A 22,352-nucleotide genomic window follows, 5' to 3' on the forward strand; every position below is an offset into this window, starting at 1 on the left:
AGTACCATGATGCAGCAGTGGGATAAAAGATAGCAATGACTCCATAAAGCAGAAGAAATGCACCTGTTGCTGTAACTCTGTCTGGGTATCTTCTAGTTCCCCAATACGGGCATTTCCCTGCTGTAACATCTGCTGCTGCTGATGAAGGGTTTGCTGCAAAAGCAGATTTTCTTCAGTGGTGTCCTGAAGGCTTTGAGTCTTTAATTTGATTTCCTTTTGCAAAAGCTGAACCTTGAAGGAGTTCCAGAAGTAATATTAGAGGCATAAACATCACACAACAACTTAGTTACTGAATAGTCAATGAGTGACAAGTGTTCTTGTAAGGGCAAATACGTACACACACACACTGAACATGTGGGATCTCTAAGGCTACTTCCACAGCCATTTATATCCAGTGCATTTTATTTTTTTAAATGTATACACTAAAATATTATTCTGCAAATAAAACTGTAAGCGCTCCTCCAACCTGAATGAGAAAATAGGATTTTAATGGTATCTGGACTCCAGGTCGACAACAAGAAGGTCGACACACCTTAGGTCGACACACCTTATGTCGACATGGACAAAAGGTCGTGATTAGACGAGGGGCGATCGGGCACCGGTCTAAAGTAATATGATCATAAATGTGAAATACCATATTCGGACAATTGCACCCCTTACAATCGGGAAGAAGAAAGAAAACACAATTTTTTCTTCTTATTGTGAATGTTGTCCAAGTTGGTGGTGCGCCCAGAGTCAGAAAGTACATGTAATAACAATGGGAGAAAGAGAAGGCTCTTGTGTGGGCGCACTCTTATGTAATAAAGGAGATTTTCTATAATATCTGAAAGAGAATATTTAATACATAACTTTTATTAATGAAATTAAAACGTGATTACCCATCTAAATGATCCATTGAAAATAAAGAAATTGTGAGGGAAAAATAAATTAAAAATGTTCTGGTCTTTTTTATTCACGAGAAGTGATTGGAAAGGTTGTAGACACACAGTTGTCTTACCACCGTTTCCCCTTACCAGTACAGAGTATCTGTATTGTTGGGACCTTGGAGTGGTCACAAGGATGGTAGTAAGTATGTCCCAATAGGACCACTCAAAATTAGAAAATATGGTCACCTGACGGTGGAAATCTAGGTGGGTGACAGATATAGTATATATTCAAGAGCTGGATGTGAAATTACAGTAAACAGAAAATTGTAAAAAAAAGAGATTTAGTGGTGATACTGCTGTTGGCATCACATCTCATATAGAGAGGAAAATGAATCCTGCTCTACAACACCAGGTATTCACAGGAAGTCTCCTCTCCAGGTACTAGCCCGGCCCAACGCTGTTTGGCTTCCAAGATCGGGCATTTGTCAGCGTGGTATGATAGTAGAGAATTAATATGATCTGTGTACCAATGAGAGTGCACCTATATAGGAAATTAGTAAAGAATGGAAATATTTCTAAGACAGAAGAGTGGGTGAATAAGTAAAGTGGGTAGAATTATGTGGATCTGCTTTCTACGTTAGGCACGATCCAACAAGTCCAATATTCATGGTATTGTGTTTCGTGGATCGTAGATGAGAGTCCATGGAAAAAGAAGCAGAACAAAGGGGGTAATTCCAAGTTGATCGCAGCAGGATTTTTTTAGCAGTTGGGCAAAACCATGTGCACTGCAGGGGAGGCAGATATAACATGTGCAGATAGAGTTAGATTTGGGTGGGTTATTTTATTTCTGTGCAGGGTAAATACTGGCTGCTTTATTTTTACACTGCAAATTAGATTGCAGATTGAACACACCACACCCAAATCTAACTCTCTCTGCACATGTTATATCTGCCTCCCCTGCAGTGCACATGGTTTTGCCCAACTGCTAAAAAACTCCTGCTGCGATCAACTTGGAATTACCCCCAAAGAGCAAAGAATTGCTAATTGTAGTTATATAGTAATGTGAAAAATGTACTGCATTGAGCGTCAAGATCAGTTATAGAAAAAAATCTTAAATGGAACATACAAATCTGTTCTCAAAAGACATATGGCATACTCTCTAGAAAAAAATGCAAGCGTGATATTTAATCACGTTACTTGAATCCCATTAGGGATGAGACTATATAAGGCAAATGCAAACATTCAGTACATATAAGTCACCATCCATGTTATTATATCCATAACAAAAAGAAGGGTAATTTATAACACCAGAATAGAGCATGAAAAATCCATTCACATAGGAAAACATATATATCACGTTTGCAGAGCTGGCCCTAACCAATATGATGCCCTAGGCAAGATTTTGTCTGGTGCCCCCTAGCACCACCGCTATGTCCGCCTCTGACTTTGTACCCCTTTTCCAGCACCATCACCCCTCACCCATAGCAGTCCTCATTTTCATGTTCCTACCCCCTATATTTAAAATAGGAACAGTGTGCACATTCTGCGCGCAGCCCAAAGAGGGGTGTGTTTTTGCTGGCAAGAGGCATGGGCACACAATAGTACCCTCAATTCAAATTATGCCACACAGTGGTGCAACTTTATTCACATTTTATTATGTAATAGTGTCACTTATTCACGTTACATCACACAGTAGTACCACTTTACAATATATACTTTACTCCTCACATTAGAGCCCCTTATTCACATTACATCACACTGAAATGTTCCTTATTCACATTACACCACATCATATTGCTCTTTATTCACATTAGACCACACAGTAGTGCCCTTTCGATACATTATGCCACATAGTAGAGCACTTTATACACATAATGCCACACATTAGTAATGCATTTATACACATAATACCACACAGTAATGCCCCCTCACACACATGACACACATTATTAATGTCCTTATAAACATAATGTGCCTTACACATTCTGCCAACCTTTATTAATGCCCTTATACACATAATGGGGGTCATTCCGAACCGTACGCATGCAGCGGTTCTTCACTGCAGTGCGAACGGGTCGGAACTGTGCATGCGCGGCGTGCGCATTGCACACGCGTGTCGTTGCCTGGCGACGGATGTGGCCAGGCAACGGAGCGGCAAGCGAAAAAAAAAAGACGCAGCGCTGGATGGAAGAAGATTGACAGTGGAGAGGTGTTCTGGGGCGGATACTCACCGTTGGAAGCCATTTTCGGGGAGTGGTAAGAAGAACGCAGGCGTGTCCAGGCGAACAGAGGGCGGATGTCTGACGTCAGGACCGGGACCTTCATCGCTGGGTAAGTAGCTGCAGGGCTAGTCTTGTTTTGCATTAAACTTTTTAAGCATAGCAGGGCTGCACAAGCGATCGCAGCCCTGCTATGCTAAAATACACTCCCCCATAGGCGGGGATTAGTTGATCGCAGCAGCAGCAAAAAGTTGCTGGCTGCGATCAACTTGGAATGACCCCCCAATGTCCCTTACACATTTGCTGCACATTATTAATGCATTTATTCACATGACATGCATAATGCCTCTTATGCCGAATACTATTGCACAATCAACCTACCTGCACACAGCACTCACACGGCTGTTAACACGGTGACCTCTGCCTCTGCTTGGATACAGATGTGTCCTCATACATCTTGCCTCAATACACCATGCAGCAGGAGATGCCTTGTGTGAGTCAGCTGGCAGCTCTCCTAACGTCGGGCACCTTTTTTTTTTTAATGAAAATGCATCTTCTTTGCATTTCTGTATGGCTAGGATGCACAAGCAGCTTCTGCTGAATAAAATGATATGCGGCATGCCTATATACTGTGTGCGACTGTGGCTGTATCTGCATACGAAATGCTACACACAGAATATAGGCATGCCGCATATCATTTTCATCAGCAGAAGCTGCTGGTGCCCCTAGGCATGCCAAATGCCCTAGGCAGTTGCCTAGTTTGCCTATGCTTAGTGCCGACTCTGCACGTATGGTCCCGACTATTCTGGAGATGCACCCTTATTATTAATGTGATCAATTTCTGGAATAACACTTAGAAGATTGTGTTACATAAAAAGTGGTATGAAAAATAATGTGGCAGTGTACTCGCATCTCCTTATAATAAGGAGACCTAATTGCAAGTTCTACCAGTTCATATACAGGATATCAGTTAAACACTGGGATCAGGATTACCCAGACAGTATAGCAATATGATAATATAGTGACCCCTATTTTGGAGATTAAGTTCCGAAGCCTATATCACCAGACAGCCTTTCCAGGAATGTCTGCTCCAACATAGATAAATATGTACCATAAACGTCAGAGTGTGGCTATATACGTGTGCTAAATCGCTGTCTGTGAGGGGAGTTCACAGGACAGATTAGGTTTACGGAACACCACAATGAAGGGGTCTTCACCTGATGATGCCCTGACCCACCCACTCTGACCCCTTCATTGTGGTGTTCCGTAACCCTAATCTGTCCTGTGAACTCCCCTCACAGACAGCGATTTAGCACATGTATATAGCCACACTCTGACGTTTATGGTACATATTTTATCTATGTTGGAGCAGACATTCCTGGAAAGGCTGTCTTGTGATATAGGCTTCGGACTTAATCTCCATAATAGGGGTCACTATATTATCATATTGCTATACTGTCTGGGTAATCCTGATCCCAGTGTTTAACTGATATCCTGTATATGAACTGGTAGAACTTGCAATTAGGTCTCCTTATTATAAGGCGATGCGAGTACACTGCCACATTATTTTCCATACCACTTTTTATGTAACACAATCTTCTAAGTGTTATTCCAGAAATTGATCGCATTAATAATAAGGGTGTATCTCCAGAATAGCCAGGACCATACGTGATATATATGTTTTCCTATGTGAATGGATTTTTCATGCTCTATTCTGGTGTTATAAATTACCCTTCTTTTTGTTATGGATATAATAACATGGATGGTGACTTATATGTACTGAATGTTTGCATTTGCCTTATATAGTCTCATCCCTAATGGGATTCAAGTAACATGTGATTAAATATCACGCTTGCATTTTTATCTAGAGAGTATGCCATATGTCTTTTGAAAACAGATTTGTATGTTCCATTTTTTGCTAAGAACCAGCAATTGGTGTCAGGAGCATAATAATACAACGGTGACACAGATTTTTTTCTATAACTGATCTTGACGCTCAATGCAGTACATTTTTCACATTACTATATAACTACAATTAGCAATTCTTTGCTCTTTGTTCTTCTTCTTTTTCCGTGGACTCTCATCTACGATCCACGAAACACAATACCATGAATATGGGACTTGTTGGATCGTGCCTAACGTAGAAAGCAGATCCACATAATTCTACCCACTTTACTTATTCACCCACTCTCCTGTCTTAGAAATATTTCCATTCTTTACTAATTTCCTATATAGGTGCACTCTCATTGGTACACAGATCATATTAATTCTCTACTATCATACCACGCTGACAAATGCCCGATCTTGTCTGATCTTGGATGCCAAACAGCGTTGGGCCGGGCTAGTACCTGGAGAGGAGACTTCCTGTAAATACCTGGTGTTGTAGAGCAGGATTCATTTTCCTCTCTATATGAGATGCGATGCCAACAGCAGTATCACCACTCTTTTTTACAATTTTCTGTTTACTGTAATTTCACGTCCAGCTCTTGAATATATACTATATATGTCACCCACCTAGATTTCCACCGTCAGGTGACCATATTTTCTAATTTTGAGTGGTCCTATTGGGACATACTTACTACCATCCCTGTGACCACTCCAAGGTCCCATTAATGCAGATGCTCTGTACTGGTCAGGGGAAACGGGGGCAAGACAACTGTGTCTCTACAACCTTTCCAATCACTTCTCGTGAATAAAAAAGACCAGAACATTTTTAATTTATTTTCCCTCACAATTTCTTTATTTTCAATGGATCATTTAGAGGGGTAATCACGTTTTAATTTAATTAATAAAAGTTATGTATTAAATATTCTCTTTCAGATATTATAGAAAATCTCCTTTATTACATAAGAGTGCGCCCACACAAGAGCCTTCTCTTTCTCCCATTGTTAGTACATGGACAAAAGGTCGACAGAAACAAGATCGACATGGAAAAAGGTCAACATGAGTTTTGCCACGATTTTTTTTCTTTTTTGGAACCTTTTCATACTTAAAGAGCCACGTGGACTACGATTGGAACGGTAATCTGTGCCGAGCGAAGCGAGGGCACCATGCCCGAAGCATGGCGAGCGAAGCGAGCCATGCGAGGGGACGCGGTGCACTAATTGGGGTTCCCGGTCACTCTACAAAGAAAACGACACAAAAAAACAATGCATGTCGACATTTTTCCATGTTGACCTTGTTCATGTCGACCTTTTGGCCATGTCGACCTAAGGTGTGTCGACCAATTGGCGGCGGCCTAAGGTGTGTCGACATTCTTGTTGTCGACCCGGAGTCCCAGACCCGATTTTAATGACCTACCGGTAAATCCTTTTCTCGTAGTCCGTAAAGGTTGCTGGGGTCCACATTAGTACCATGGGGTATAGACGGGTCCACTAGGAGCCATTGGCACTTTAAGAGTTTGAGAGTGTGGGATGGCTCCTCCCTCTATGCCCCTCCTACCAGACTCAGTACAGAAACTGTGTCCGAGGAGAATGACAACTTCGAGAGAAGGATTTTACACAGATAGTGGCGAGATTCACACCAGCTCGCACATACAAGGCAAACCAAGCTAACCCGCTTGAAAACTCAGCAACGGCTGAACAAGATTACTTAACCAAGTAACAAAACAGTACTTAACCAAGAACTAAGCAGTACTGAACTAAGCAACAACTGCAGGATCACAAAGTGCTGGGCGGGCGCCCAGCATCCTCTACGGACTACGAGAAAAGGATTTACCAGTAGGTAATTAAAATCCTATTTTCTCTTACGTCCTAGAGGATGCTGGGGTCCACATTAGTTCCATGGGGATGAACCAAAGCTCCCAGAACGGGAGGGAGAGCGCGGAGAATCCTGCAGAACTGATTGACCAAACTTCAGGTCCTCAGAGGATAAAGTATCAAACTTGTAGAACTTTGCAAATGTATTCGACCCCGACCAAGTAGCCACTCGGCAAAGCTGTAAAGTCGAGACACCCCGGGCAGCCGCCCAGGAAGAACCCACTTTACGAGTAGAGTGGGCCTTAACAGACTTAGGACACGGCAATCCTGCCGTAGAATACGCATGCTGGATAGTGAATCTGATCCAGCGAGATATAGTCTGCTTAGAAGCAGGACACCCAAGTTTCTTGGGATCATACAGGACAAACAGAGAGTCCGATTTTCTGTGACGAGCAGTCCTCTTCACATAGATTTTCAGAGCCCTTACAACATCCAAGGACTTAGATGAAATTGAGGAGTCAGTAGCAATTGAACCACAATAGGTTGGTTGATATGAAACGCCGACACAACCTTCGGAAGGAACTGCTGACGTGTCCGGAGCTCAGCTCTATCTTCATGGAAGATCAAGTAGGGGCTCTTACAAGACAAAGCCCCCAACTCCAACACACGTCTAGCAGAAGCTAAGGCCAACAAAGTGACAGCCTTCCACGTGAGAAACTTGACCTCAAACTCCGGTAGAGGTTCGAACCAATCCGATTGGAGGAACTGTAGCACCACGTTAAAATCCCAGGGCGCCGTAGGCGGCACAAAGGGAGGCTGGATGTGCAGAACCCCCTTCAAGAAAGCCTGAACCTCAGAGAGGGAGGCCAATTGCTTCTGGAAGAAAATGGATAGGGCCGAAATCTGGACCTTTACGGATCCCAACCTCAGGCCCATATCCACACCTGCTTGCAGGAAGAGGAGAAACTGTCCCAGTTGAAACTACACCGTAGGAAACTTCTTGGACTCACACCAAGATACATATTTTTTCCAAATGCGATGGTAATGTTTAGACGTTACTCCCTTCCCAGCCTGCATCAGGGTAGGAATAACCTTGGTCGGAATGCCCCTCCGAGCTATGATCTGGTGTTCAACATCCATGCCGTCAAACGTAGCCGCGGTAAGTCTTGATAAGTGAACTGCCCGTGCTGTAGCAGGTCCTCCCGAAGAGGAAGAGGCCTTGGCTCTTCCAGCAGCAGATCCAGAAAATCTGTGTACTAAGCCCTTCTTGACCAGTCTGGAGCATTGAGGATTGCCTGAACTCTTATTCTCCTTATGAGCTTTAGAACCCTTGGAATTAGTGGAAGTGGGGGAAACACATACACCGACTGGAACACCCACGGAGTTACCAGGGCGTCCACCACCACTGCTTGTGGGTCTCTTGACCTTGAGCAATACCTCCAAAGTTTTTTGTTGAGGTTGGAGGCCATCATGTCTATTTGAGGAACCACCCCCACAAGATTTGTCACCTCCGTGAACACCTCTGGATGGAGGTCCCACTCTCCGGGATGGAGATCGTGTCTGCTGAGGAAGTCCGCCTCCCAGTTGCCCACTCCCGGAATGAAAATTGCTGACAGTGCTAATGCGTGCTTTTCCGGCCAGAGGATGATTCTTGTCACCTCTGACATTGCAGTTCTGCTCTTTGTTCCACCTTGTCGGTTTATGTAGGCCACCGTCGTTACATTGTCCGACTGCACTTGAATGGGTCGATCTCGCAGAAGGTGAGTCGCTTAGAGAATACCATTGTATACGACTCTTAGTGTCAGAATGTTTATTGGAAGACTGGACTCCAGACTTGACCATCTTCCTTGGAAGGTTTCCCCTTGAGTGACTGCACCCCAGCCTCGGAGACTTGCATCCGTGGTTAGAAGGATCCAGTCTTGAATCCCGAACCTGCGGCCCTCCAGAAGGTGAGGCATTTGTAGCGACCAGAGGAGTGAAATCCTTGCTTTTGGCGACAGACGTATCCACAGGTGCATATGTAGATGAGAACCCGACCACTTGTCTAGGAGATCCAATTGGAAGGATCGAGCATGAAATCTTCCGTATTGTAGAGCCTTGTAGGAGGCAACCATCTTCCCCAGAAGGCGAATGCACTGATGAACGGAAACCCGGGCTGGCTTCAGGACATCCCGAACCATTGTTTGTATCACCAATGCTTTCTCCTCTGGTAGAAACACCCTCTGCACTTCTGTGTCGAGGATCATCCCCAGGAAAGACAATCTCCGTGTTGGCTCCAAATGTGACTTTGGAAGGTTCAGTATCCAATCATGGACCCTGAGCATATGAGTCGCAAGAGTAAATGGACTGCAACAGCTTCTCCCTGGACGACTCCTTTATCAGCAGATCGTCCAGGTATGGAATTATGTTCACACCCTCGGTGCTGTTGAGAAACCGAATGGCAGTGCCTGAAACTGATAGTAACTGTCTAACAGTGCAAATCTGAGATAAGCCTGGTGCGGAGGCCAAATCGGAATGTGGAGATACGCATCCTTGATATCTAGGGATACCAGAAACTCCCCCTCCTCCAGACCTGAGATCACCGCTCTCAGAGGCTCCATTTTGAATTTCAACTCTTTTAGATAAGGGTTTAGCGATTTCAAGTTCCAAATTGGTCTGACCGAACCATCCGGTTTCGGTACAATAAAAAAGTTTGAATAGTAACCCACGCTGTGCATATGAGGTGGAACTGGAACAATGATCTCTACCTTTTCCAATTTTTGGATAGCTTCCTGTAGGACAGTTCTGTCTGACAGTAAAGTCGGCAAGCCTGATTTGAAGAATCATTGAGGTGGGGTTTCTTGAAACGCCAGTCTGTACCTCTGGGACCCAGGGACCCAGGCCGGACGACACCCAGACGTGGCTGAAACGCCTGAGTCTCATCCCCACCAGCCCGTCCTCCAGGCTGTGTGGTCCACCATCATGCTGAGGATTTTGAGGGACCAGAGGCAGGTTTCTGGTCCTGAGAACCTGTGGGTGCAGGCTTTTTGGATTTTGCCCGCTCAACTCTAAAGAAGGTGGTAGGAGGCTTGGACTTTTTTGTCTTAGCGGTCCAAAAGGACTGTGATGCAGATGAAGAAAAGGGTTTCTTCGTGGAAGGCGTAGCTGAGGGAAGAAAAGGTGACTTACCCACGGTTGCCGTGGAAATCCACGCATCCCCAAATAGATCCTGACCTGTGTAGAGTAGGTTCTCCACACTTCTCATGGATTCCGCGTCTGCAGACCATAGTCAGAGTCCCCTGCGAGCTGATACAGACATGGAAGATATTCTTACGGTCAGCGTACCCAGGTCCTTCATGGATTCCACCATGAACCCCGCAGAATCCTGTATGCTACTTAAAAAATAATTCAATGTCACTTCTATCCATTGAATCCAAATCCTCAAGTAACACGGTAGACCCACACAGGCAAAACCACCTTTTTCGACAGTCTGGAAACAAATGCGTCAACTATGGGTGGGTTTTCCCATTTTTTCCTATCTTCCACAGGGAAGGGAAATGCAACCAGAATCCTTCTAGGAATCTGGAATTTTTTTCTCCGAGTTTTCCCAGGATTTTTCAAATAAAGCGTTTAATTCTTTAGAAGCAGGGAAGGTTAGCAAGGCTTTCTTATTATCTGTGAAGTAAGCATCCTCAACCTGCTCAGGTGTTGTGTCAGTAATATTTAACACATCTCTAATGGCCTCAATCATGAGCTGCACCCCTTTTGCAAGGGATGCCGCACCCCTCAGCACATCCCCATCACCATCTGCCGTGTCAGAGTCAGTATCCGTGTCATCTTGCATGATCTGGGCAAGTGCACGTTTCTGTGGGTATATGCTAGGTGATTTTGAAGGAATAGGAACAGAACCTGACCAAACTGCCATAGACTTCTTTAAAACCTGAGTTTCAGTCTCAGTATGAGCTACCCTAGTAGAGATTTGAGAGATCATTCCCTTAATAGAGGTCAACCACTAAGGCTCAGCAATAGGGATCTGAGACAATGCATTACATTCCTGCATACATGGAATGGATTCCTCCTGAGAGGAAATGTCCTCTGCAGCATAAAACACAGAGTCCCTAGACATGGCTATGTGAGACAACACCACCACCACACACACACAGGGAAATGTCAGACACAGTTTCCCCCCAAGAATGGCACAGAGAAACACAGAGATTGGAGCCAACCCACACACAGCGCTTCCCAAGGTGGATATAATACAACTACCTGGCGCTTACTGTGTACCTTAATAGACTACACAGTATTTACACAGCCCCCCCCCCCCCTTCTAAAACCCCCTGGTACCGCACAGGAAGTTGCTTGGAGGGACAGCTCTCCCTGTCAGCGTCAATGTAGAGGATCTGCAGGCAGGAAAATGGCGCTGAACGCTGCTGGGTCCGCTCTGAGGAGAAGCTCCGCCCCTGAACATGGCGCTCCTTCCCGCTCTCCACTTCTTTATACTGGCCTGAGGAATTGTGCTGGCAGCGTTACCGAGGTCCCTGACAGCCTTGGTGCCAGTGTAGGGTATAGGCGCTGGCTCAGGGCACTATGTATCGCTGAGCCTCCGGAGCGCAGTTAATACTGCGCTCCCACCTTAATGCCGCCATCTTCACACCGGCTCCCCGCTTGCCAGGAAAGCTAGTGACTCACTCGCCACCTGAATCTTCTGGCTCTGTTAGGGGGTGGCGGCAGTGCTGTGAGAATGAGCGGTCGCCTGCGGCGGCTAACGATCATCACCCTCAGGAGCTCAGTGTCCTGTCAGCGGAGATAGCGGCTCAAACCCCACAGGGCGGACACTATTAACCCCCTAAGTCCCACGAGAGAGGGAGGCTGTTGCCAGCAGCCTCCCTGTGCCTATACTAACTCTTAGAAAAAACTAAAACTAAAGAAGCTCTAGGAGCTCCCCTAGCTGTGACCGGCTCCTCCGGCACATTTTCTAAACCGAGTCTGGTAGGAGGGGCATAGAGGGAGGAGCCAGCCCACACTCTCAAACTCTTAAAGTGCCAACGGCTCCTAGTGGACCCATCTATACCCCATGGTACTAATGTGGACCCCAGCATCCTCTAGGACGTAAGAGAATATTGGATATTTGTAATTACGTAAAATATCTTTCTCACAGTCCATTGGGGGACACTAGAGCATCATGGGGCATAGAGGTGCAGTACCAACTCAAAAGATCAAGCTCTTTCCTCTCTATGCACCAGCGGCTGCCTGGGAGTTTTTTATTTATTGTTTACAAAGCCTTTGAAGGACAAAAATAGGATTTTAATTACCTACCGGTAAATTATTTTCTCATATTCCATAAGGGATATTGGGGAGACTTAGTACAATGGGTATAGACGGGGTCCAAAGGAGCCGGTGCACTTTAAATTTCTTCACTGGGTGTGCTGGCGTTCCTCGCACCAAGAGACATATCTTCTCCAGATATGAGGATAGTGTTTTGACATCACATGTTTCCGGGCCTGAACCATGGTAGCAATAACCTTCTTGGAAAGGCCCTTGTGAGCTAGGATGTTCCGCTCAACCTACATGTCATCAAACGAAGTCGCCGTAAGTCTGGGTAGATAAATGGCCCTTGTTGAAGAAGATCTCTTCTTAGTGGTAGAGGCCAAGGGTCTTCGATGGACATGTCCAGAAGATCCGCGTACCACACCCTCCGAGGCCAATCCGGGGCAATCAGAATTGCCTGGACTCCTTGATGTCTGATTCGCTTGAGCACCCTTGGGAGCAACGGAATCGGAGGAAACCAGTAGACCAGCCGGCAAGGCCAAGGCGACGTCAGTGCATCTACTGCCCCCGCCTGAGGGTCCCTGGTTCGTGAGCAATACGAGTAAATCTTCTTGTTGAGACGAGACGCCATCATGTCTATTTGTGGGCAGCCCCACCGGTCGATGATCTGCTGAAACACCTGATGGTGAAGTCCCCACTCCCCCGGGTGGAGATCGTGACGACTCAGGAAGTCCGATTCCCAGGTGTCCACTCACGGAATGAAGATTGCTGACATTGCTCTTGCATTTCTTTCCGCCCAGAGAAGTATCTTTGACACCTCTCGCATGCAGGCTCTACTTTCTGTCCCTCCTTATCGATTGATGTACGCCACTGCTTGATCACGTGATCCTTGAGCAGAGGAGAGGCCTGAAGCAGAGCACTGAAGATCGCCCAAAGTTCCAGAATGTTGATCGGAAGGAGGGATTTGTGAGCTGACCTTCTGCCCTGGAATTGTGCCCCTTGGGTGACAGATCCCCATCCTCTCAGACTAGCATCTGTCGTGAGGCGAATCCAATCCTGAATCCCGAAACTCCGGCCTTCCAGAAGATTGGAGGACTGTAGCCACCACAGGAGGGAAATCCTGGCCTGAGGTGACAGCCATATCTTCCGGTGCATCTGTAGATGTGACCCGGACCACTTGCTCAGGAGATCCAATTGAAATATTCTGGCATGGAACCTCCCATATTGGATCGCCTCATATGAGGCGACCATCTTCTCCAGCAATCTTATGCAGAGATGGATGGATACTCGAGCAGGTCGGAGTACCATGCGGACCATCTCCTGAAGTGTTCTTCCTTTGTCCTCCGGGAGGAACACCTTCTGGCCCACAGTATCCAGTAACATCCCCAGGAACAGGAGCCGCTGAGTTGGCTCCAGGTGAGACTTCTGTAAAATGAGAATCCACCCATGGTGTAACAGAAGCTGGATAGCGCGGTCGATATGGAGCAATAAATGCTCCCTGGATCTTACTTTTATCAGAAGATCGTCCATGTAAGGGACAACATTGACTACCTGGACCCGGAGCTGGAACATCATCTCCGTCATTACCTTTGTGAATACCCTCGGAGCTGTGGACAGGCCGAAGGGCAGTGCCTGGAACTGGTAGTGGTCGTCCAGCAGGGCAAACCTCAGATAAGTCTGATGAGGTGGCCAAATAGGAATATGAAGGTAGGCGTCCTTGATATCCAAGGAAACCATGAATTCCTGTTCTTCCAGGTCCGCAATCACTGCTCTCAAGGATTCCAACTTTTGGATGGCCTGTTGAAACGTAACTTGCGTATCCTCCAAAGCTGGTAAGCTTTATTTGAAAAAGCGTTGGGGAAGAGCACCGTCGAACTCCAGCTTGTAGCCCTGAGAAATGAGGTCCCTGACCCAGGTATCCTGGCAAGAAACATCCCAGACGCGACTGAAGAGACGAAGTCGAGGTACCACCTCGAGATCCAAGTCATCCCCATAATCCTGTATTTCATCATCTGAATCAGAGAGCAGAGCAGGTAAATCACGCTTTTCTGGTCCTGAGTGAGAGAGGGGGGCTGTGTAACATCTGCCATAGCAGCTAAGTCTGCAACAGCCTGTTGTAGTAGCTGAGTTTTCTGAACATTAGCAGCGAGTTGTGATGACATATCAGACATCTTAGTCTTAAGATCAATGTCTTGTTATCATCAAAGGCGGAGTATGATATTATAGGTATTACAGAAACATGGTGGGACGACTCTCACGACTGGGTTGCGAACTTGGAGGGGTATTCTCTTTTCAGGAGGGACAGGGCAAGCAAAAGAGGAGGAGGTATATGTCTTTATGTTAAACCATCTTTTAAACCATACTTAAAGGAGGCTATTTATGAGGGGACTAGCGATACTGTGGAGTCACTATGGGTTGAAATCTCAAGTGGGGGTATTGATGCAAAAACACTAGTTATAGGCATGTGCTACAAACAGCCGGATATTAGCATACATGAAGAAGAACAACTCTTGAAGCAAATCGAAAGGGCTGTGGGATTGGGGGACATCCTAGTGATTGGGGATTTTAATTATCCTGCTATAAATTGGAGTCACGATTCATGTGTTAAAGCTAGGGGCAACAGGTTCTTAAATATGTTAACGGATCACTACTTATCTCAATTAGTCGAGGACCGAACTACGGGTAAAACTACTCTGGATCTAGTAATTACTAATAATGTGGACATTATATCAAACACTAAAGTTGGGGAGACTTTGGGTAACAGTGATCACTATATGATCACATTCGACATCAGTTTCAGGAAACATAGCTATAAAGGTTCAACGAAAACATTTAACTTTAGGGAGGCTAATTTCAGTATGCTGAGATGTGCACTAAACGACATTGAGTGGGAAGTTTTGTTTCATGGCAAGAATACTTCGGAAATGTGGCGTGCTTTAAAAGGGTTGCTAGATAGCAATATTCAAAAATTTATTCCCATGAGCAGTAAATGCAGGAGTACCAAACTCAAACCGAAGTGGCTTAACAAGAAGATCAAGGCAGAAATGGATAAAAAGAAGTGTGCTTTCAAATAATTTAAATCTAATGGAAAGGAGGACTCATTCCAGTACTACAAGGAATGCAATAAAAGAGGCAAAAAAGCAATAAAAGCAGCTAAAATTGAAAACGAAAAGCAAATTGCTATAGAGAGTAAAACCAATCCCAAAAAGTTTTTTTAAATACATAAACAGTAAAAGGTTAAAAAAGGAGAACATAGGTCCAATAAAAGATGAATTTTGGAGTATTGATAAATGATAACAAAATAAAAGCGGAAATACTGAACAAATATTTTTCACCAGTGTTCACCAGAGAAGAACTCACGGTGGGAGTAGTGCATAGCGATAGTGACAGTAATGATTCATGGTTAGATACTTGTTTAAGTAAAGAAGTAGTCAGGGAGAGATTAAGCAAAATAAAGATGAATAAATCACCTGGCCCGGATGGACTTCATCCGAGGGTTCTTATGGAGCTTAGGTTACAACTAGCAAGACCCCTATACTTGATTTTTAATAGTTCAATTAGATCAGGCATGGTACCGAAGGATTGGCATATAGCTGAGGTAGTGCTATTATTTAAAAAGGGATCCAAAAATCATCCGGGTAACTACAGACCGGTTAGTTTGACAAACATAGTGGGGAAAATATTGAAAGGAATTCTAAGGAATAGCCTACAGGAGTATCTGCAGACCGCTAAGATTATTAGCAAGAACCAGCATGGGTTTGTGAGGTACAGATCATTTCAAACTAACTTAGTTAACTTCTACGAAGAAGTGAGCGACAATCTTGACCAGGGAAAAACAGTGGATGTGGTCTACTTAGATTTTGCAAAAGCCTTTGATACAGTACCTCACAGGAGACTGATCATCAAATTAAAGGAGCTTGGCCTAGGAAAAACTGTTTGTACATGGGTAAGTGGCTGGATAAGAGGGTACAGCGAGTACCAAGGATAATAATATATTACCAGAGAGCGCTTTAACCAAATATATTGAATTTATTACATATATATCACAATAAAATATAAAATAAACACATGTACACATAGATTTATAATTGAAGTTAGGACTGGGGCTTATTCTATACGGATGTCCTTCCTGCTACCAGCGGATTCCGGCTGAATAATACCCTCTTGGTGCTATTGTCCACGTATGGATGCTAACCGTCTCTAGAGATTCTCCAGGTACCCCGTAATCCAGGAAGGTGTCTCTCTCCACTGTGGCTGTGTTCGACAACGGGGGCCGTCCACGGAGATCAAACGGATCCACTCCTGGCTGTGAGTAAAGTGGATAATCTTGCAAATGTGGCCCTATCTAGCGCAGTGAGAGTAGGACGAAAAAAGTCCGTTAAACAGATACTAAAGCATAAGTATCCTACGCACCTGGCCGCTCAGCGGCATTAATTAACGGGAGTAGAAAGCCGGCTTCTACCTGATATATAAGGAGATCTCCATGAGCATGTGGAAAAAATCCTATAGCTGGAATTAAACAGCAAGCATCCATAAATTGCTCCTAATAAGGACTATATATTGTTCGGGACTTTTCACTGAAAATAGAGTTACAATAAGTACTTTTATTTGGATATAATATAAATAACCGGTTAAATTTAATCAGCTGCAGCAGGGAGGATTTTTTAACTTCAATTATAAATCTATGTGTACATGTGTTTATTTTATATTTTATTGTGATATATATGTAATAAATTCAATATATTTGGTTAAAGCGCTCTCTGGTAATATATTATTATCCTTGGTGCCGTTTTGTGTGTGGACAGGTCAGTACTGTCCAGTTGAGAGCTGCTTATTTCAGCACATACGACCCAAAAGTGCATGAGTTAGGTGTTAGTGACGCGCTGGAATATTTGTCTCTTTTGTTGGGGTACAGCGAGTAGTGGTCAACGGGAAGTCCTCAAGCTGGACACCAGTAGTCAGCGGAATACCACAAGGGTCCGTACTCGGGCCACTACTGTTCAACATATTTATCAATGACCTAGAAATAGGCCTGGAAAACACAGTGTCAATCTTTGCAGATGATACTAAACTGTGTAGGGTAATTAATTCAGAAATAGATGTGGAGTCTCTGCAGAATGACTTATCTAAACTTGAAATCTGGATGTCTAAATGGAGAATGAGGTTCAATATAGAAAAATGCAAGGTTATGCATTTCGGGACTAAAAACAAACTTGCATCCTACATATTAAATGGGGAGAGTCTAGGGGTAACAGTATTGGAAAAAGACTTGGGGGTACTCACTGATAATAGGCTTAATAATCGTATACAATGTCAAAGCGCAGTAAAGAAGGCAAATAAGGTGCTAGCGTGCATAAAACGGGGAATTGAGACAAGGGATGAGGATGTAATCCTGCCGCTGTACAAATCATTGGTACGTCCGCACCTGGAATATTGTGTTCAGTTTTGGGCACCACTGTATAAAAAAAGATATCGGTGAACTCGAAAGGGTTCAAAGGCGAGCTACTAAATTGATTAACGGGCTAGAGGGACTGGATTACGAGGAAAGGCTTACTAGGTTGAATATGTATACTTGGAAAAGAGGCGTCTAAGAGGAGACATTATTAATGTCTTCAAATATGTAAAGGGGCATTACAAAGAGTTATCAGAGGAATTTATTTATTAAAAGAACTCCGTTTAGGACACGTGGGCACTCGCTGAGGCTGGAGGAGAGAAAATTCCGTATGCAACAGAGGAAAGGGTTCTTCACTGTTAGGGCAAAAAGGAGTTGGAATTCCTTGCCAGGGAAGGTGGTAATGGCGGACTCTGTAAATGCCTTTAAAAAAGGATTGGACACATTTCTGATTGAAAAGGATATCCAAGGTTATAACATTTAAAATATTAACGTTGATAATCCGGGTGTAACATGATTTATAGTTGTTAACTAGTCATAAAACATTACTTCAGCAGGTACATTATAATCAACTCAACTTAATACAGAATACAGGTTGAACATGATGGGCATTTTGCCTCTATTCAACCTCAATTACTATGTTATATGTTATGTTAAGAGCACCTAACCAGTATGGCTCTGGTCCCTCTCCCCCAGCCCCTTCACTGAGCTGTAAAGATCAGCTGCATTGTTCACATGAAACAGAATCAGATGATAAGGGAGAGAATCTGGTGTGGCATACACTGCATAGTTTGTGTTTACCCATGTTCACAGTAATCACAATAACACACACACACACACACACACACACACACACACACACACTGTCAGCTTACTATATCACAGTGAAACACTAATGATTTCTGTCCTATACAGGACACAGAATGTGTACAATAGCGGCTCTACCCCTTTGCTACACCATGTACCAGTTTTCCAGCGTTTCTTGTGAGTCAGGAGGAGCTGTGCGTGCTTGCTGCTGCATTAAGCAGAGGAAGGCGCCAAAATGCCGCTGGTCCAGCTCTGAGGCAGATTGCCGTTGCCGCCCCCCCCCCCCCCCCCAATGGCGCGGGAGCTACAAAGATTTTTATACTGGCAATGTCTCCTATGTTGCTTAAAAACATCACACAAGTGCTAGTTTAAGCCACCGCTAGCCAGTCTACACGGGGGGCTCTAGCGGGTCCCCCCCAGGAGGGTCCCGTATGCCGCGCCCATGTTCTGCCGCACCATGAACCTGTGGACCCCCCTAGCGGGGTCCCCGGTTTGTACTCGCCACAGTCGTCACCTTCAGGCTACTGCTAGGGGTGTGCGGCGTGCTGCGATTGCGACAGCTTAGTCAAAGTGCCCCGCTGAACAAACAACCTCTGAGGACGGTGGTCCTGCAGTGGGGAAGCGGCTCTGACACCTCGCAAGACCGGTGACCGCCCCCCTAACTACCACAGTGCAGGTATGCTGTTGCCCAAACAGCTTACCGAAAATAATGAAAGTTTAAAAGAAATTGAAGAAAACTTTCTAGAGCTGCGGAGATGTGCATCCTCTCCTGAGTGCACTTTTTTCTAAACTGCCTGTGGGAGGGAGCCAGCACACCCAGTGAAGAAATGTAAAGTGCACCAGCTCCTTTGGACCCCGTCTATACCCATCGTACTAAGTCTCCCCAATATCCTTTATGGATGCTAGAGAAATCAACGGTACTAACTAGAGTAAAAGGAGAGAGCCATCAGCCACGTTCAACAAAGAGAACCACAAAGAAGGTTTACTTTCAAGAACAACCTCGCCTACATGAAGGATATATATGGAGACCTACAATACAGAACCTGCAAACCCACTTAGCAGCTGAGATAGCAGTTTTTCAGGTATGCAACCTAAATGCACCTGCATCCAAAGGTTGAGAACCAAACAATATGGGGATAGGCTGCACAAGCCACACTCTCAGAAAAAGGAATGCAGGTTTCTCTAAATGAAAACCTAGATGGTTGAGAACCTAACCTTTAAGACCAGGGGTTAAACACCACCTTCCAGATTTACCTGCAAGAACAGAAGTAAGCAAACCAACTGAAGGAAGATTTAGAGCCCCATGGCTTCCCAAAGACAAAATCCTTTGGAAAAAAAGCAAAAAAACCCCAAACCTTCCCTGAGCAGGATATAAAACACACCACAGCAAAACATAAGCTCAAAAGATCAAGGCTGGACAACCACACTGTGAAAAAGGCAGTATTAAGTTACCATAAGGTGTCTATCAGACACAACTTTTGCAGAATACCCAAAGAAGAGAGCAATTAACTGGGCGAAGCGGTTACTTTTTGAGGAATAGCTTCCCAGCTTTCTACCTTCTGGATGAAAACCGCTGGGCTGGATAGATCTTCTAGCTCAGCCTCTCACAGTCTCCTACAGGATTCTCCCTTGTCACCCTGCATTGTGTGGATAACAGCATTGAAAACAAAAGACCTCCAGCCTTGATGACCGCATCCAATGTCACAATCACCCTAGTACCGGATGGAGAACGGGCGTCCTTTGCTGAAGCCTACATTCTCACAGCCCCAGTGGAGTGATAAACAGTCAGAAAGCTGGCTTGTTCGGAGATGGAGAGACCGAGCTACTATATAATTTGGAGTGTATAGAGTAGACTGCCTAAAAACAGATATCAAGTTACCAAGAGCAGGTAAGAAAAGCAGAACATATACCTATCTGCAAGCTAATAAGGCTTTTACAAGATTCAGTGGAGCTAGAGAAATGTGTTGTCAAGAAAGCACGCAATCCACTGATGGGGGTTGAACGGAAACCTCAAAGACATCATCTTCCGGGAAAAAGTCAGGTGGGATCTCCGATATTTGATGATCCCAACTATGTGACTCCAGGTCTGGGATGACATCAGAGCCAATGAGTGCAACAAGGCATGGAGCTTGACTTGACTGAAGTGAAACCGAAGATGCTGAAATCAGGACAAAAAATATAATGTGGCCAACCTGTAGAGTGTTCTCTGCAGATTTGAACCTACAAATACCATCCCTGTAACCCATAGAACCCTGAACTCATCTAGGCTATAGTAAATAACTATAGAGAGGCCTAAACCCGAACATCACAGCAGAACATTGAAGTAATGTAGATCCAGTATAGAACAAACAAATGTGGCCGGATACAGTTCACGATGAGATTGGAGAAAAACTTCTCTCTACTAAACCTCTGGTACTGAAATAACTATTCACACAGAAACTAAAGACTGAATGACATCTCTAAAGCAGCATGCCCAGATTATGTCTCTAGGAGCCAAAAAAAAAAATAAGATTTCAAACCTACCGGTAAATCTTTTTCTCCTAGTCCGTAGAGGATGCTGGGGACTCCGTAAGGACCATGGGGTATAGACGGGCTCCGCAGAAGACATGGGCACTATAAAGAACTTTTAGTATGGGTGTGCACTGGCTCCTCCCTCTATGTCCCTCCTCCAGACCTCAGTTAGAGAAACTGTGCCCAGAGGAGATGGACAATGGGGGTAATTCCAAGTTGATCGCAGCAGGAAATTTTTTAGCAGTTGGGCAAAATCATGCGCAGTGCAGGTGAGGCAGATATAACATGTGCAGAGAGAGTTAGATTTGGGTGTGGTGTGTTCAATCTGCAATCTAAATTGCAGTGTAAAAATAAAGCAGCCAGTATTTACCCTGCACAGAAACAAAATAACCCACCCAAATCTAACTCTCTCTGCACATGTTATATCTGCCTCCCCTGCAATGCACATGGTTTTGCCCAACTGCTAAAAAATTTCCTGCTGCGATCAACTTGGAATTACCCCCAATATGAGGAAAGGATTTTGTAATCTAAGGGCAAGATTCATACCAGCCCACACCAACCACACCGTATAACCTGGAATATACGCAACCAGTTAACAGTATGAACAAAAAACAGCATCAGTCAACGACCGATCTCAACTGTAACATAACCCTTATGTAAGCAACAACTATATACAAGTCTTGCAGATTTAGTCCACACTGGGACGGGCGCCCAGCATCCTCTACGGACTAGGAGAAAAAGATTTGCCGGTAGGTTTAAAATCTTATTTTCTCTTATGTCCTAGAGGATGCTGGGGACTCCGTAAGGACCATGGGGTTTATAGCAAAGCTCCAAACCGGGCGGGAGAGTGCGGATGACTCTGCAGCACCGATTGAGCAAACGCGAGGTCCTCATCAGCCAGGGTATCAAACTTGTAGAATTTTGCAAAAGTGTTTGAACCCGACCAAGTAGCTGCTCGGCACAACTGTAATGCCGAGACTCCTCGGGCAGCCGCCCAAGAAGAGCCCACCTTCCTAGTGGAATGGGCCTTAACCGAATTTGGTAACGGCAATCCAGCCGTAGAGTGAGCCTGCTGAATCGTGTGACAGATCCAGCGAGCAATAGTCTGCTTAGAAGCAGGCGCGCCAACCTTGTTGGCTGCATACAGGACAAACAAAGCTTCTGCCTTCCTAACCCTAGCCGTCCTGGCTACATAGATTTTTAAGGCCCTGACTACAACCAGGGACTTGGAGTCCTCCAAGTTACTCGTAGCCACAGGTACCACAATAGGTTAGTTCATATGAAATGAAGAAACCACCTTAGGCACAAATTGAGGACGAGTCCTCAATTCCGCTCTATCCACATGGAAAATCAAGTAGGGGCTCTTGTGAGACAAGGCCGCCAACTCTGACACCCGCCTTGCAGATGCCAAGGCTAATAACATGACCACCTTCCAGGTGAGAAATTTTAACTCAACCGTTTGAAGGAGTTCAAACCAGTGTGATTTAAGGAACTGTAACACCACGTTAAAGGTCCCATGGTGCCACTGGTGGCACAAAAGGAGGCTGGATGTGCAGCACTCCCTTTACAAAAGTCTGGACTTCTGGGAGAGAAGCCAATTCCTTCTGAAAGA

At 44.8% G+C, this 22,352-nt stretch overlaps 1 protein-coding gene and 1 pseudogene across 2 annotated transcripts in view; one reads left to right on the top strand and one right to left on the bottom strand.

Annotated features, from left to right (window-relative positions):
• CCDC18 (coiled-coil domain containing 18) overlaps window positions 1-22,352 on the bottom strand; it is a 434,514-nt gene that overhangs the window by 113,830 nt on the left and 298,332 nt on the right. For both annotated transcript variants that reach the window (XM_063939870.1, XM_063939871.1), the window contains exon 18: window positions 64-231. In XM_063939870.1, coding sequence (XP_063795940.1) covers window positions 64-231 — 168 coding nt within the window. The remainder of the gene's footprint in view (window positions 1-63; window positions 232-22,352) is intronic.
• On the top strand, window positions 5,355-5,474 carry LOC134964968 (5S ribosomal RNA; annotated as a pseudogene).

Source organism: Pseudophryne corroboree, chromosome 9 (genome assembly GCF_028390025.1).
Source record: "Pseudophryne corroboree isolate aPseCor3 chromosome 9, aPseCor3.hap2, whole genome shotgun sequence".
NCBI lineage: Eukaryota > Metazoa > Chordata > Amphibia > Anura > Myobatrachidae > Pseudophryne > Pseudophryne corroboree.